The 17,425-nt window shown below is 38.6% G+C and overlaps 1 protein-coding gene across 3 annotated transcripts in view; it reads left to right on the forward strand.

Moving 5' to 3' along the window:
• The first annotated feature begins 16,323 nt into the window (after positions 1 to 16,323).
• Positions 16,324 to 17,425, forward strand: part of Mvk (Mevalonate kinase) — a 207,415-nt gene continuing 206,313 nt past the window's right edge. For all 3 annotated transcript variants that reach the window (XM_090397738.1, XM_090397740.1, XM_090397739.1), the window contains exon 1: positions 16,324 to 16,742. In XM_090397738.1, coding sequence (XP_090253864.1) covers positions 16,671 to 16,742 — 72 coding nt within the window. In that variant the 5' untranslated portion in view covers positions 16,324 to 16,670. The remainder of the gene's footprint in view (positions 16,743 to 17,425) is intronic.

Consider the following 17,425-nt stretch of genomic DNA (forward strand, 5'->3'; position numbering starts at 1 on the left):
TATGTACTCTACATCCCATCTCTGCTTCCCACATTTCAAAACTTTACGCTTTGCAACACTGAATGGATATCTCCACTCATTTTCACATTCATCCAGTGTATTCAAGTACTCTTGCAAAACATCCTCCACTCACATCTCTTCCCAACTTTTCATCATCTGCAAACAATTGCATATCACCATTCAGATCTCTCCAAATATCATTTACATACAAATTAAACAACAATGGACTCTAAACAGACCCTTGGGGTACACCACTAGTAACTTTCTTCTTCTGGGATATCACGTCTCCATAGACAACTCGCTGATATCTATGAAACAGTCAATCTCCAATCCAGTGAACTAATCTACTGTTCAGCCCCCATCTGTTCCAATTTAATTACCAGATTGTTATGTGCAATTTATCAGATGGCTTTGCAAAATCTAAATATACCACTATATATGCAACACCCTTATCCAATGCATTTGTCATTTTATTATAAAAAGTAAGCAGATTGCTAAAGCATGATCTTCCTTTAACAAATCAATGCTAGCCACCAAATTAAAGCGTATTTTTCTGTTGTCAACCCAATTCTGAAGCTGAGTCCTAACTAACTTCTCTAATACCTTAACTACAGCTGGATGCAGATTTTGAGGTTACGCAATCCGGAAGAGGCCTAGCATTTTGCAAGTTTGTGAGTGGGTCAAAGCTGCATGGGATGCTGTGAAAACAGACAGTGGTTAAATCATTTAAGAAGTGGCATTAGTAGTGCACTTGATGGTACAGAGGACAATTTGTTGTATGAGGACTCAGATTCTGATTTAGAAGTTTCAGGTGTCTCTTCATTTAGCTCTGGAGATGAATTTCTGGATTTTGATGATGATTAAAAGGTGGATACTCTTTCCTAGTTCGATTAGGTATTTGTTGAAAGTAGACCTACTTATTACGTTAAATTTGAAATACTGTAAATTCATTATACTATTCAGTTATAAAGTTTTTTCCTAAAAAAATGTGCAAAAAAGGGGTGCGTCTTATACATCGCCAAATACGGTAAGTAATAAAAATTACTAAGTTGATGGAAATAAAGGAATCGTCGAAAAATAAAATTGTCTCACGTGAAAAATGCCATCCCTCCACCTAGCTACGCCACTGGATAAGACGATGTCTTACTGATGTATCAAAAAGTGGCATAGCATGATGCGAATCCATGCGATTTAAGGTGACCAGTATTGTACCACAAAGACCTACTCTTTAGTCCATTGTCGTCGTTCAATCTTTACATTAATGATATTGGGAACATTTGACTAGTGACATACTCTTGTTTTCTGATGATGAACAGATTGGTAGGATATTCAGGAACATGAATAATATGCTTTACTTACAAAATGATTTGAATAAGCTGGAATTAGCACAGTAATAATCAAAGAAAGGAGGGAGTGAGAATGGCATTCAACATCAACAATAAAGATAAAACTTATAATTAAAATGAAAAGCCGTTTGGCTTTTCATTTTAATTACAAAATATAAGCACACCTTTATGGCATTCGTATAGTCAAGGTATGTAAGTTCTTTTCACTAAGCTTTGATATCTTCCAGGTCTGCCTACTCACTGATGAGACCTCAAAAAAGGTTGAAACCGGTCTGGGTAGTGACCTCTCCTCATAATGTAATGACAGTATTACATCTCCTAGGAGCTGTGTTTTACATTATGAGAGAATATCAAGAATAGTGAGGGAGCTTGTTCCACCTTTGCTTCGAATTGCCTTCGCCGATAGTTTTTCGGCATTGAAACTCATATAGATCGTAGTTCTCGATCTTGAGTTTCACTTACTGGCTATATAACAATATAGGATTTTAATCTGCTTAAAGATAAAACTTCTTGATTGGAAGGAAGTTTTAAGTAGAGTTAAATCCAGGGTCGGCAAAGTGGTCGACCCCCTTTACCTTTGCCCCTCATTAACCCCTGTGGGTCGATGTGCCTATTCAAGGGGTCGATGAACACCTAAAATGATTTTGAGTAACTCCTAGTAAACATGCAACTATTCATCAAACATATCAGTTTCAGTAAGGAAATTCCGTGAATAGACATATTACTAACTATTATAATAACCGAATTAACTCGTAAATTATTCTTTATTCGTAGAATTTTCACGTGAGTATCACAGGCAATTAATTTACATGAGTTTATTTCGTTATTATAATAGTAATATGTGTCTGTGATACTCTGGTGAAAATTCTACGAATAAAGAATAATTTACGTGAGTTAATTCCGTTATTGTAATAGTAATCAAACATATCCTTCTCATTAACCATTCCAAGTAAATCAAATGCAAGTAAATTTTCAATGTTCTTATAAATATCTTTAAGTATTCTCTTTAAGAAGCAATAATGAACTAAAAGGGTGAAGGGATTATTTTTAAATTGAGAAATTTATTATTGATAACATTTATTTAATATGATGGATCAAGGATTCCATGAAGAGGTGGGTCAATGGTCTAAAAGGTTTGCTGACCCCTAAGCTATATGGACAAACTTCGAAATGGAGAATGCAACTTATTTGTGCATATGAACCCACAGAAGTCTATGAAAGAAGTAGAGGAATTGTTCAAGTAGTTGGAGCATGCATGTAATAACATAAAGAAAATTGAAAAAGTTTTTTGAGATCTCAGTGAGGGTAGGAATTGAATCTCACCAGATACATGGGAAATTTTGTAAAAAGGGCAAAGCTAATACCTCCTGGATTTCTGAACACGATACTGACTAGTGAATACTATCTTCTGACAAAGATTTTGAGAAGTTCAGATGGAGATGATCGTTGAACTAAAGATGGTTTAGGATACAAGAGCATAGAGAGGAATTGCACCTGAAAGTGATCATAACTTAGATTTAACTAGGACACCCTTCTGTGGAATACTTTTAGTATGGAAAATTTGTAGATTGCAGCAAACAGAAGAAACTTTTCATTTTCTGTACCGTGCAGAAAGGATGCAAAGGCAATAATTGGAAGTTGAGAATGAATGTTGTCCTGAAGGGAGTCAGGGTTTGATTTTCCTTTCATAGAGTGGTGCATAATTTGAATGGATTGTCTTTGGATGTTGTGTGTGCAGGTAGTGTGAATGAATTCAATGACAGCTAGTGCAGATTGGCTTTCCTGGAGGTCTCTGTTAATGATGGATATCATCTCATCAAAAAAGAACAGTATACAAGGAAGTTTTAAAAAGAATTAAAGTTGAGAGGCCTTTAGAGATGAAAACTGTAGACTTGGCTATACAAACATTATTGAAGAAAAAATGGCAGTTTAGAAAGTAGAATCAAACCTTGCAGTCTCAGCAGCAAACTGAAGAAATCGTTGACTGATAAAGCTACAGAGATATATGGTGAAGTCTGCGAGGAAAGAATAAAAACACTAAGCTGGACAAAAGATGTTAAAGAAGCAGCCCTAGGCATAACGAAGAAAGCATACTGAAAGTTTCTAGCAAACAAGTTGGCTGATTCTCTAAAAAGAATATAGATAAGAATGTATGACAGCTTAGCTATGTGTGAAAGTAGCTAAACAAATCATGTTAAACCAAGGTTTAACAAGGAATATAGAAAACAAATATGAAGGAGGCAAAATGTTCTGGAGTCTATTAAATGTCCTCAGGAAAAAACCCATACTGTAAATGGTCAGGTTATCCTTGATGTCTGGAATAATTATTATTTTTGTAAGAGTACCTCCATTGTCTCCTGACCCTCATCGTTGAAGAACAAACTACTACTATTATTATTATTTCGGGCGACTCCAGGAGTCATTAGACTCATCGAGGGAGGCCCTAAACATCATGTCCACACAACTATGCGATTACATTCTCACAGTATCTATCATACCTTGTCTTTAACTCGTTCACCGTCATAGCACCCACAACAGACTCTGGCAGCTTATTCCACTCATTTACCACTCTAAAAGTAAAGAACCCAACTCTAACACCCCTGATAACCACACTCTTGCCCAGGTGTCCCCTAGTTCTCCCACCACCAGTCCTGATCTCAAAAATATCCTCTGAATTAATCCTATAGAATCCCTTTAGCAATTTGAATGTCTCAATCATATCTCCCCTCCTCCGCCTATCAATTAGTTTCTGCAACCCACAAATCTTCAACCTGTTCTCATATGGTTCATTCCATAGACATGTTATCATCTTAGTCACTCGCCTCTGGGTCCTCTCCACCTCCTCCCCATCAAGAAGGAACCGAGGTGACCAAATCTGGGCACAGTAGTCGAGATGAGGTCTAATCAAGGCTCGGTACAGAGGTACAATAACTTGCTTGTCTCTGCTCGTCAAGGTATTTTTCAACAACCAAGTGAGTTGATGAGCTGATTTAGCTACTTTTGCAGTGTGCCCCCTAAACTTCATCTCCCTATCCACCAACACTCCCAAGTCCCTGGCCTCATCAATCTCTTGGAGTCCAGTTCCACCAATGTGGTATACTGCTGCTAATCTTTTCACCCCAAAATGCATAACCTTACATTTTGTCACATTAAATTGACATCCATTCTCCTTAGCCCAGAACTCCAATCTATCTAAGTCATCCTGCAAGACTTTGACATCTTCTGCATTCACTATTGCCCTACCCAACTTTGCATCATCAGCGAACAAATGAATTGTTCCACTTAGATCCTTCCCTATATCGTTAATGAACAGATTAAACAGCAGTGGTCCAAGAACAGAACCCTGCGGCACACCACTAGTCACAGGCCGTCTTTTGGACTCTACTCCTGAATAAACTACTCTTTGATATCTCTCCATCAACCAACCACATATCCACCTCATCAACCCTATATCCATTCCCATATGTTGTAGTTTACGGATTAGTATTCCATGTGGTATCCTGTCAAACGCCTTTGCCAGGTCCAGCAGTATCACTGTAAACCCATTTCCCTTATCCAGTTCAGCCGTCACCTTGTTATAAAACTTGAGCAAGTTACTGAAGCATGATCTACCCTTCACAAAGCCATGTTGTACCCTGTACAGTATCTCGTTTTCATCAATCCATTCCTGTATTTTTCCCTTGACTACTTTCTCTAAGACCCTGACAACGACTCCTGATATGCTGATCGGTCGGTAATTTGCAACCGTAGTCTTGGATCCTCCTTTATGCAGTGAAACTATTTTCCCCTCTTTCCACACCTTCGGGACTAAGCCAGACCTGAGACTCAGATTAAACAACATGGTCAAGGGTACTGATAATTCTTTAGCCGCTTCACGCAAGACCCGTGCCGGTATACCATCCAATCCCACAGATGTATTCACATTAAGGTTCTGTAATAAACTAGTCACTCCACTTCATTCATCACTATTCCCGTATAAACTAATCGTTCCTTCATTTTTTCAATGTCACCGTCTGAATGATATACTTTTGCAAAGTGCGCGCTCAGTAACTCCCCTATATCGACTGATTCAGTGACCTCTTTACCATCGTCATTCCTTAGAATCATTTTACCGTGTACAGTTTTTTTCTTACGTGCAGCATATTGAAAGAACTGTTTGGGATTCTCTTTTGCTTGCAAAGCTAGTTTCCTTTCATAATCCGCTTTTGCTTTTTTTACCACACTCGTAACCTTTCTGGCCTGCACTTTATACCGTTCGTGTGCCTGCAGGTCACCCCTTTCTTTAAATTCCCTCCACAGTTGTTTCTTTTTTTTTGCAGCTCAAGCTTAATGGTGTTATTCATCCATTTAACCCTTACTTGTTTTACTATTCGGACCCTAGGTATACAATCAGCGATTACCTCCTGTAATTGCTCCTTGACCACTTCCCATGCTCTATCGACGTCCAGCCCTTGCAGTTGGGCACTGATCCAAGCAATCTCCTAAGCTTGTCATACTTGCCAGCACAGTAATTCCACATATACCCTGTCTTAATCGAAAATTCCACACTTTTAGCCAACTCCCAGGTCAAGACCTTATGATCACTCTCACCAATAGATGGCAACATGGTCATATTCATTATAGTCAAATTCTCAGATGCTATTACCAGGTCAAGCACTCTCACACCACTAGTATTTTCAATTACATGCTGTCTCAGATAGTTATCCCTTAATAATTGAATAAAATCCTTTTCCTTCCTCACATGTGTCCTCTCCTCCTTCCAATCAATGTTACCATAGTTGAAATCCCCCATAATAATTACCCTCCTTCTACTCATTTCATCAAGTTCCCTATGCGTACTATCTCCACCATCTATTCCATCACCTGGTCTATAGCAGCACCCAGCTGTATATTTTATTCTGCCAGTCTCAATCTCACACCAAATAGCCTCAAATGAGCTCCTTTCACTATCCTCCGATACAACTTCAATTCTCCTTGGCTGCAGTTCATTAGCTATCATCAATAATACCCCTCCCCCCATTTTATTCTCTCGGTCCCTCCTAAACACACTCTAACATACACATTCTATCCCACTAACTATATCTTCTTCTGTCAGCCATGTTTCACTAATGCCAATAACCTGTGGCCAGGAAGAACCAATCAAGGCCAGAAATTCTTCCTTTTTGTTCCTAATACTCCTGGCATTAGTATACATGAAATGCAGTGATCCCTTAGTCCCACGCCTATATTGATACGTTATTCTAAATGACCCATTCCCATTTTTTTGTCCTTAGTGCTGGCTCGGGTACATTATATACATTCTTACACTCATCTGTCTCACTGATGTCTGCATATCCATCCCCCCCCCTCTTTGGTAGTTCTAGTTTCCCTGGTTTTGCACATCCATTTTCACTTCATTCAGCAACACTCTTTCCAGTCTCCGCACACCAAGTCCATTCAAATGCAGGCCATCCATCTTGTATATGTCCTTTCGCCCTTTAAACTCATTCCACACGTCCACGAATTCCACACCACACCACACCAGGCCATCCATCCTCCTAAACTCCTCTCTTTCATACCGCGGCAACAGACTAACCATTCTAACTCTGTCACTCTTTTCTTTCGTTACCTTTAACAATACTTTCAAGTCCTCTCTCATAAAAAATTTATCACCTTTCAATTCATTCGTACCCGCCACAATTATTAATTCTTTCACCCTCTGTTTTTGCACTCTAATACTCTCACTTACATCCTTAAATTATCAATACAATATGTATCGTACCTCTCCTTCAAACCATTAATCGACTTACAACTGACTCAGAGGACCCATTTCGTCAATCAATCTGATTTTGCAACATGCTAAGTACCTCCAGTTCATCACCCATTGTTCTCACAGTAGTGCCTGTCATTACCCATGTAAAATAACACAGTTTGCACAACAATTTCGTCTCCATTTCTATAGGCTGACCATATTTCATGAAGACAAAAATGAGACATTGGGATGGAAGAAACGGAAGAATGGGGGTTAAGTAGTAGTCTGTATTTATGAAAAAGTAAGACGATAAAAAATAACGTTTTGTTACATAAACACATTATTTTTGCTAAGTCTTTTGCAATCACCAAAATTGCTGTTGGTGTTATTTGTACACAAAGCAACAATTTTGTATTGTAAGGCAAACAATACATTTGCAAAAAGTACAGCACAATAGATTGGAAAAATGTTGGATGCATCTAAACTGACTGTAATGCTTTTTGTTTAATTCAAGTCCTCTATTACTTCACCGAAAATGTATAGTGATAAAAGTTGGTAATTCTTGCTGCTGATTTGGTACGTGCTGAAGAAAAATTTGGCTCATAAGTTTTGTTTATCAATCTCGACAAACGAGAAGCCTGTGTAGCTAAGTAGAAGTGGTGTTTGCACTTTACAACACGACGAAAGACCTATAATTTCGAGTCTAGTCGTCGACTGGAGGAACATTTTCTAAGCATGTTTTCAGCTCTAGTAGTGTACCAAGGGAGTAAAAAGAAGATACGATAGGACCATTGCAGCTAGTCGATCTCTGGCATGGACAGACGGGAGTTTTCTCTCCCGGAAACTCGGGTTCTTCTTCCTTTAAATTGTAGAAAATAGGTCATCGAACCCACACTATTTTCAGATATTAAAAATATTATATTAGGATTAGGGACAAAGAAATGGCGGCACTTATTAGCTGTCACCTTCACTGCGTGCCGATTAAGTAGTGATAGCCTTGGACCAGCTATCTCTGATTGACTACCAGTAGAGATTCAACTGCCCACTCAGTCTCCCAAAGTTAGATAGTTTAAACGGCTTAGCCTACTCCCTATACGGGAACCAAAAGGCGTTAGCTGATTTTTTCTTTTGTTTTTTTATGTCGACAAGCAGTCATTTGCGCAAAAACTTTGCCCGTGACAATTTTCATCCAAATCAGTCTGTTAATTCTATCAGTTATATTATCATATATATCAGTTATATTATAATATTATCAGTTCTTCTGAGGAACTTTTTTATATCAATCTACCTATATCTTGGTCTTCCTCTGGGTCGTTTTGCTGCCAACCTGGCAGAGAACACTTGTTTTGCTAATCTTTCTTCTCCCATTCTGTTTAAGTGACCATACCACCTCAGATTAGCTCTGCTAACGCATTCGTGGATGTTGGCAATGTCAAGTTCTTTCCTAATATCCTCATTTTTAATATGATATTGCCATTGATGCCATCTGTTCACGCCTATAATCTTTCTCAGGACTCTCATATCTGCAGTCTCTAGTCTTTGGTCAAGTGTTTTGCTTCTGACCCAGCTCTCATATCCATAAGTTAAAACTGGTTTGAACACTATCGTATACAGCTAATTTAGTGTTCCGACTAATTCCTCTCTTATTCCATATGAATTTATTCAATTGACTTCCTACCATACCAGATTTTTTTATTCTATTGTCTATTTCCATATTTAATTTACCATCTTCACTAAAAATCGTACCTAAGTAGCTAAAATTTTTTACTTGTTCCACAAGTTCTCCATTCACAACACAGTTGACATTTTCAATGATTCTTCCTATTTCCATTGTCTTTGTCTTTTTATTGCTCACATTCATACCATATCTATTACAACAGTTATACAATTTACTCAGGGAATCTTGCAGACTTGTAGCAGATTTATTTAGAAGTATAACATCGTCTGCATAAAGCAAAGAGCTGACATTAACATCTCCAATTTTGATATCATGTTTAATACCACTTTCCTTCGTAATATGATCCATATAGATAATGAATAACAGAGGGGATAATGTACACCCTTCGCTCACACGAGATTTAACATTAAACCATCTTCCTGTACTTCAATTCTAACTGATGACTTACAACTCAAATAAAGACTAAGTATTGCTTGATATAATGCTCCATTGACATCATATGACTGTAACGTATTAAATAGCTTCACTCTTGGCACCTTTTCATATGCCGTTTCCAGATCTACAAAACTTAAATACAGATCTTTGTTATATTCCCATGATTTCTCAACTATCTGTCGTAAAGTGAAAATTTGATCCTGACTTGGCCTACTTGGCCTGAATCCAGCTTGTTCTTCACCAAGCTTTTCTTCCACAATCCTTCTCAACCGTTTCTCAAGTATACTGGCATATATCTTACCAGGAACACTTAATTTATTTCAATTTTTAAATACGGATGCTATGAGAGCTCTACTCCAATTATCTGGAATTTGTCTCTATGTCCAAGCCTTCTGAACTATGCAGCGCAGCCACTATACTACTTTTATACCTCCATGCTGTTGGCACTCTCTCCCTCTTTGAGTCTTTGGAATCCCTGGAGGTGTGAAATAATAATAATAATAATAATTAATATACTTCTGTGGGTTGCAGAGATTGGTTGATGGACAGAGAGGGGGGATATGATTGAGACGCTCGAATTACTGAGGGTTTTTTACAGGATTAATTCAGAGGAAATTTTTCAGAACAGGCCTGGTGGTGGGAGAACTAGGAGCCATCCATGAAAACTGAGCAAGACTGTAGTTAGCAAGGATGTTAGAACTAGGTTTTTTAATTGGAGAGTGGTGAATGAATGGAATAAGCTGCCAGAGTCTGTTGTAGGTACCTGACTGAATGAGTTCAAAGCAAAGTGTGATAGATAATGTATTAATGCTGAATAGTTTTTGACATGATGTTTAGGGCTTCCCTCGATTATTATTATGGACAACTCATAGAGTCTAAGGACTCTTTGAGTTGTCCATAATAATAATAATAATACTTGAACATTTCTGGTCGAATATCGCCTACTCCTACTGCCTTTCCACATTTCAGGCTTTTGATGGCTTTTTCTTCAAGTATGGATATGTATTCCATACTTGAAGAAACATGCCTGGTCAGTGTTTTTTAACCACTGTGCTGTCATCACTGCTTGTTATATTTATCAGTTTTTCAAAGTAATTACTCCATATTTCAAGGATATCTTTTTCTCCTGTTATCATGTAACCTTTATCACCTCTAATTCCTTTTACAGCAATCATTTCTCCATTTCTGAGCTTCTCCAATAAACTCCAGAATATCTTGCCGCCGTCTTGATATTTATTTTCTTCTATGTTCTTGCCAAAGTCCTCCCATGATTGTTGTATAGCTAGTTTTACACAGTGTTTAGCTTTCTTACATTTGTCTCTATATTCTCCAAGAGCACAAGATGACTTATTTGCAAGGAACTTTTGGTATGCTCTCTTCTTTTCCTTCACTGCCTGTTTAACTTCCTGTGTCCACCATGGAGTTCTGATTTTTTTTTATCCTTGCAGACAACCTCACCACATTCCTCTCTGGCTGAATCAATCTCGGTTTTCTTCAGGGCTTGCCACTGTTTTCAAATTGATATTAAAATTCTGTTTCAGTTCTTGTACAGAGTTCAAGAACTGAACTACTTTTGCTACTTCGCAAGAAACAATTATGCTAAATTGTTAGAGCATGGGAATACAAGATTTTGTCATTGGGTGAATCAATTAACAGATTCTAAGCATGATGATGGGCTTCGTTCTTATTTTTATTCTCAAGAAAAATGCCTTGTTATGTTGCGAAAATTGTCTGAAGATCCCTGTTTGATCATGGTTGTAATTTGCAAGAAATCAAATGTCTATGTTCCTGTGGCGACCCGTACATAAGCACTGCGACACTGCAGCATCCTCAAGTGAAAAAATGAAAATTTGTTAGTGTTTATAAATAATAACAATACTTATAACATTATATAAATGCAATACAACATGTTAAAGGTTACAGCTTATGTTTTGACATTGATTAAATAGTTAATAATTGGAATTGTTCGATTAACGCTTTAGATTACGAAACAAATGCTCTGCGATCTAACACCGTTGGTTTCCGCTTGTCATTGCACGTTGTCATTGTACGTCGTTCCCAACTATAACTGCTCAAACGGCAGTGTATTTTTAGTATGCTTATGCGCCTCATTTCTGTGAGATATGAAATTTATTTCATAATATATAATATATTTATTATGAAATAAATTTATACACACGCACCAATAATATATTTATTATTGGTGCGTGTGCGTGGTGAACTATTTTTTGTAAATCATATTATTTGGTTAAAATAACATATAATTATGTTATTTTTCGGACTCCTTGGAGGTGTCAGGAATAATAATAATAATAATAATAATAATAATAATAATAATAATAATAATTATTATTATTATTATTATTCATTTATTATAGATACAAGGCTGAATGATGACGAATGTCACTGTTGAAAATATGAAAAGAATTATATTTTTTTTCAATTATCGTTATACGAAACAAATGCACTGCAATCTAACTCCAGTACTCGTTTGCACTTGTCATTGCTATTGATACGAACACCTCAAGAGCTCACTTTAGTGAGTACTGGCATGGCAAACTCGAGGTACCAGATGCTGGACCATGCCTTACTTCATGTAATATACATCTGTTATATTCTGTAGGCTGGTCCCTCCTCTTCTTTCTTTGCTTCCCTCTCCACTCCTTGCTCCTTCCCCCTGATGCTATTAGAGTAATCGAGGGCTAGGAGAGAGTCTTTCCTATCTTGTTAAGTCATTTCGTCTTATGCAGCCATCGAAGGAGGCAAGCTAGCTTCAATAGGTGCCGGTCCCATGCCCGGTTAAATGGCGAGGGTTGATGTCAGGAAGGGCATCCGGTCGTAAAACTTCAATGCCAGCTCAAACTATGATGTGAGTCAAAGAGAAAATGATATATAAGGGCTAGGGCTTACCCCTTAAGCGACACGCAGCCACATCGCCCTACAGCTGCGAGAAGTGGACGAGGGCTACCGCATCAAGGGCGAGTGCGGTTAAAGAAGCGAGCCCAGCAGGTGGAGAGGATGTTGCAAGTGGGAACACTGAATGTTGGAAGCATGACTGGAAGAGGAAGAGAGGTGGCACACATGATTAGGAAGAGGAAGTAGAACATTTTATGTGTGCAGGAGACAAGGTGAAAGGGGGAAAGGCAAAGGAACTGGGAGATGGATATAAATTGTTCTGCTCTGGAGCGAATAACGAGGAAAGTAATGTTGTAGGAATTGTAGAGTGTGGCAGAATGAAGGGCGAAGTACTGGAAGTGGGTAGATGGAACGACAGGATCATGCGAAAGAAATTGGGTCTTGGAGAAGAGCGGGTGGTCGTATTATGTGTATATGTCCTGCAAGTTGGTTGTACAGCAGAGGAGAAAGATGAGTTCTGGAACATTTTAGATGAAGAAATGAGTGAACTGGAAGAAAATGAGATGGTGATTGTCGGAGGTGACTTGAACGGACACATAGGGAGACAAAATAGAGACTGTGAAAGGGTGCATGGTGGCCACAGAGTGGGAATGATGAACCAGGAAGGAGAGAGAGAGAGAGTATTGTGGACTTTGCAGTAGCGTTTGATCTGGCAATTGTGAACTCGTTTCTCTACAAGAGAGAAGAACATTTGATAACATTTAGGAGTGGTAACAACAGTTCACAAATTGACTACATTTTGACTAGAAGAAAACATCTTAAGGTTGTGACAAATTGTAAAGTAATTCCAACAGATCAAGTAGCACAGCAACACCGACTGCTGTGCGCAGACTTTAAAATAAGATCGAAGATAAGAACCTCTGGATGCCATGGGATGAAGACAATTAAGTGGTTTCGCTTAAAAGAGGAGAGTTTGTGGAAGCGTTTTAGGGAGAGGGTGTTAAAGAGGATTTCGGATGAACTGGAAAGTGTACAACATTGGTGGAAACATAATTCAAAAGTAATCCTGAGTTGTGCAATCGAGGTGCTTGGGGAGACATCTGGAAAGATTAGAGAGCAGAAGGAGGGTTGGTGGTGGAATAATAATGTATAAGAGTCAGCGACAGCTAAGAGGAAGATAATGCAGAAGTGGGATGAGTGGATGAGTCAAGAGTGGAAGAGGACAGAGAGGAGTACAGAGAGAGAAAGCAGGTAGTCAAGAGGATTGTGGCACAGGTGAAGGCTATGGCATATCAGGATCTGTATGATCAATTAGAAACAAACGAAGGACAGAAAAAAAAATTTACCAACTAGCGAAATGTAGAAATAAAGCAGCAGAGGACATCTTACATGTGAGGTAGATCAAAGACGCTGAAGGAAAAGTATTATGGAGAGATGTGGACATTAGAAACAGATGGAAAATATACTTTGAGGGACTTTTGAATGAGGAAAAATGCAAGGACTCACAGAGGAGATGGGCAGCCTTCTGAGGGGATGGTGCAGAACATCAGTAGAGTGGAAGTGACAGAGGCCTTGAAGAGGATGAGGAAAGGAAAATCAGTGTGCCTTGACAGAATTTCCGTGGAGGCATGGAAGGCACTGGGGGAAGAGGGAATTGACCTGCTGTGGGACCTGTTCATGAAAGTTTGACAACAGGAAAATATACCCAAGGAATGGAGGGAGAGTACTCTTGTCCTTATCTACAAGGGTAAAGGGGATGCACATGACTGTAAAAATTACAGAGGGATAAAGTTGATGTCCACACAATGAAAATCCTAGAAAGGGTTCTTGATGGTAGATTGAGGAAGGAGGTGGAGATTGAAAAGGAACAATTTGGCTTCATGCCTGGTAGATCAACAACACATGCTATCTTTGGATTACAGCAGATGATGGAAAAGTATCGAGAGAAACAAAGGGAACTACATCTGGCATTTATTGATCTGGAGAAAGCATACGATAGAGTGCCAAGGCAAGAAGGCTGGAGGTGTCTCTGAGGGAGAAGAAGGTTCCGGAGAAATATGTCAGGTTGGTGCCGGAAATGTACAGAAATGTGAAGACAAGTGTTCGGACCTGTCTAGGTCCGAACATTTGTCTTCACAGAAAGTTTTCAAGTAACAGTTGGCTTGCATCAAGGGTCAGCATTGAGTCCGTTTCTGTTTAATATTGTGATGGAGGTTGTGACAGAGGAGGTGAGAGAAGATACGCCTTGGTCAGTGTTGTATGCAGATGACATCTTGCTGTGTGCAGATTCAAGAGAAGAAGTGGAAGCTAAACTGGAAACATGGAGGAAAGTACTGGAAGAGAAAGGTATGAGACTGAGCAGAAGTAAGACAGAGTATATGTGCAAAGTGGACGGCGGCCAGGACTCCAGACATATCTGGAGCTGGAAGGAAATGTCATCAGGAAAGTGAGAGACTTTAAATACTTAGGTTCAACAGTGGAAGAAGATGGAGGGGCTGAGAAGGAAGTGGGATGCAGGACACAAGCGGGTTGGACGAACTGGAGAGAGATGGCTGGAATGCAATGCATTAAGAGGGTGCCAATCAATCTGAAAGGCAAAATCTATAGGACAGTAGTGAGGCCAGCTATGACGTATGCTATAGAAAGTGTGGCCCTGAGGAAAAATAACATCAGCAGGATGGAAGTAGCAGAGATGAGAATGCTTAGGTGGATGTGTGGTGTGACCAGAAAGGATCGTCTGAGAAATGACTATGTCAGGGGAACAGTGAAAGTTACAAACTTGGGAGCGAAAATACAGAAGGCATGGTTGAGATGGTTTGGTTATGTGATGAGGAGGGAGGACGAATATGTGGGAAGAAGGGTCATGCAGATGGATGTGCAAGGAAGGCGGAAGCATGGGCGGTCAAAGAAGGGATGGAGGGAGCTGGTAGAAGAGGACTTGAGGATGAAGAACTTGGATGTGGTGACAGCCCAAGACAGTAAAGTGTGGAGGAGACTCATTATCAACAGTGACCTCACTTAAGTGGGAGAAGCTGCAGAAGAAGAAGAAGAAGAAGATTGCTATTTACGAAACTTTTATTGTTGGTGTTTGTTCGTGGTGGTGAGGATGAAATATTTTTAATTAAGCATTTATAATAAAAAAAATCAGCGAACGCCTTTTTATTCCCGTATATACAGGGAGTAGGCGTAGTCATTTTTAGCCCTATCTGACTTTTTGGAGACTGAGCGACCAGTTCAATCTCCACTGGTACCCAATCAGAGATAGCTGGCCTAAGGCTATCACTAATTAAGTGGCACGCAGTGAAGAGAGACGGCTCTACAGGTGTCGCCATCTTGTGGTCCCTGACCCGAACACTTAACACTCATGTTTAATGTCTGAAATAATGTGTGTTCTACGGTCGATTTTCTTGAGTTTACGGGAGGAAAACCCACAGAACTCTATGCCATGGTACTTCTTCAAGCTGCCTCGTAAGTGTGTCATAATCAATTGCCTTAGTTCCACATACCATTCTTAAGTGAAATTTCCACATTGTTTGTTACCTCCCAAGTCAAGTCCACATGATCATGTTCTCCAGTTGGAGGCAGTGCTTAGTTGTGCAATTCTTAAAGCCACTTTGACACTCATTAGTGTTGGACATTAATGTAGACTATATTAATAGAATTAGCAAAGTTGGTGTTGTCAAGCGAATAAATAAAAAAATAAACCCGCTAACGTTTTTATTCCCCACAGGGATTAGGCGATTCAGTCTTAGCCCTATCTAACGTTTGGACTGAGGGGAAGTCATTCTCGAACTTTGACAAATCAGAAATCAGTCACTCGTTTTAAATTTTACGTGCGTGCGTGCGCGCGTGTGTGTGTGTTGAGGATATTAACGAACTGACGCGCTGCTTAACCTGTAAGACACACAACGCGAAGCAAAGGTGAATCTTGCTTCACCTTTGCTTCGAGTTGCCTCGGTGTTGTACTACCAGGTGTTACGTTTGGATTCGCCAATAGTTCTTCGGCATGAAACTCTTAGATCGTAGTTTTCGATCTCAGAGTTTCGCATACTGACTGTAAAATAATAAGGCATTTTTATCCCCTTAATTTAATTAACTTCGCCAGAAAAAAAATAGCCGTTTGGCTTTTTATATTAATAATAATAATAATAATAATTGTAATTCCTCAGCAGTTACTGAGGAATTACAATGGAATTACAATAAGTTTCTGAATCGTATGCACTTCAGATCAATCTTGATTGATGTAGGTATCAGAATTTTTTGTGCTTAATGGATGATTAAATGGTTCAAAACTGATTAAGTGTAATAAAAATGCAAACTATTTTTTAAAATTTAAGTAACAATTTTTAAACAGTTTTGAAAAATGGTCTGTGTGATACCACAAATCATCCTTCAATTATTATAGCGTCATGGTGAGGCTATTCACTATAGTAGTTTTTAGCAAGCTATTTACAGGAAAATGTAACAGAAAATGCATCTCGTAATGTGTCTTACAGGTTAAGCAGCGCGTCAGTTCCTTTATTTCCTCAACTTAAAGATACCGTAAAGAGTTTTGAATGGTTTATATGTTTAAATAAAACAGTTTCACCAATACACTTTCTTTTAAGATTACGTGTGTGTCACCATGGCGACAATACACGTGTCTGCACCGGGAAAAGCCATTCTTCACGGTGAACATGCTGTTGTGTTTGGAAAGGTAAGTTTTCTTAAGTATTGAGTTTTTTGAAAACCTCCTAAATTTTGTGTATGTTTTCCATTGCATACAGAAGAAAGTGTTGTTGGAAAAGTTATTTCCAGTTACCAATATCACCACAGTACTTCAGCAATAGAATAAGATTGAATTAATTATTAAACAAGGTGTGACATTGTATTAACCTCCATTTAAAAAATAAATGAACAGTAATTGACCATGTTAGTCAATGTTAAAAGGTAATGTTAATGTAGAAGAAATGCTGACTTTTTTATATTTTATTTTTTTAAGTGACTACCTCCCATGAAAGATTTAAGCTGGTTTGACCAGAGTTTTTCTTTTGTTTTTGTTATTTTTATATATTATATAAAAATTAAAATATAAATAACAAGAAATAGCATTTCTTGTTATTTATATATTTTTCACATAAGCCAGAAACCTTGCTCTAGAACCCAGATATGAACTTTTTCAAGCCATATCAAATCAGCTGAGTGATATTGTCACAACAGATGATGAAATTCATCTCCCACCTAAGCACATGCTCAGCTTCTGTTGTAAGCGCTGTTCAACATGCATGGGAATGATAATGATCCTGAGGGCAATAACCATTTGTTTGTTGATAATGCAAAGTTGGGAAGGATGCTGTCAAAGTTCCCAATATAGAATTGCTACTGAGTGATACATCCTAC

This window comes from Typopeltis vanoorti, chromosome 9, assembly GCF_054136105.1.
Source record: "Typopeltis vanoorti isolate ZY-2024b chromosome 9, IOZ_Tvanoo_1.0, whole genome shotgun sequence".
NCBI lineage: Eukaryota > Metazoa > Arthropoda > Arachnida > Uropygi > Thelyphonidae > Typopeltis > Typopeltis vanoorti.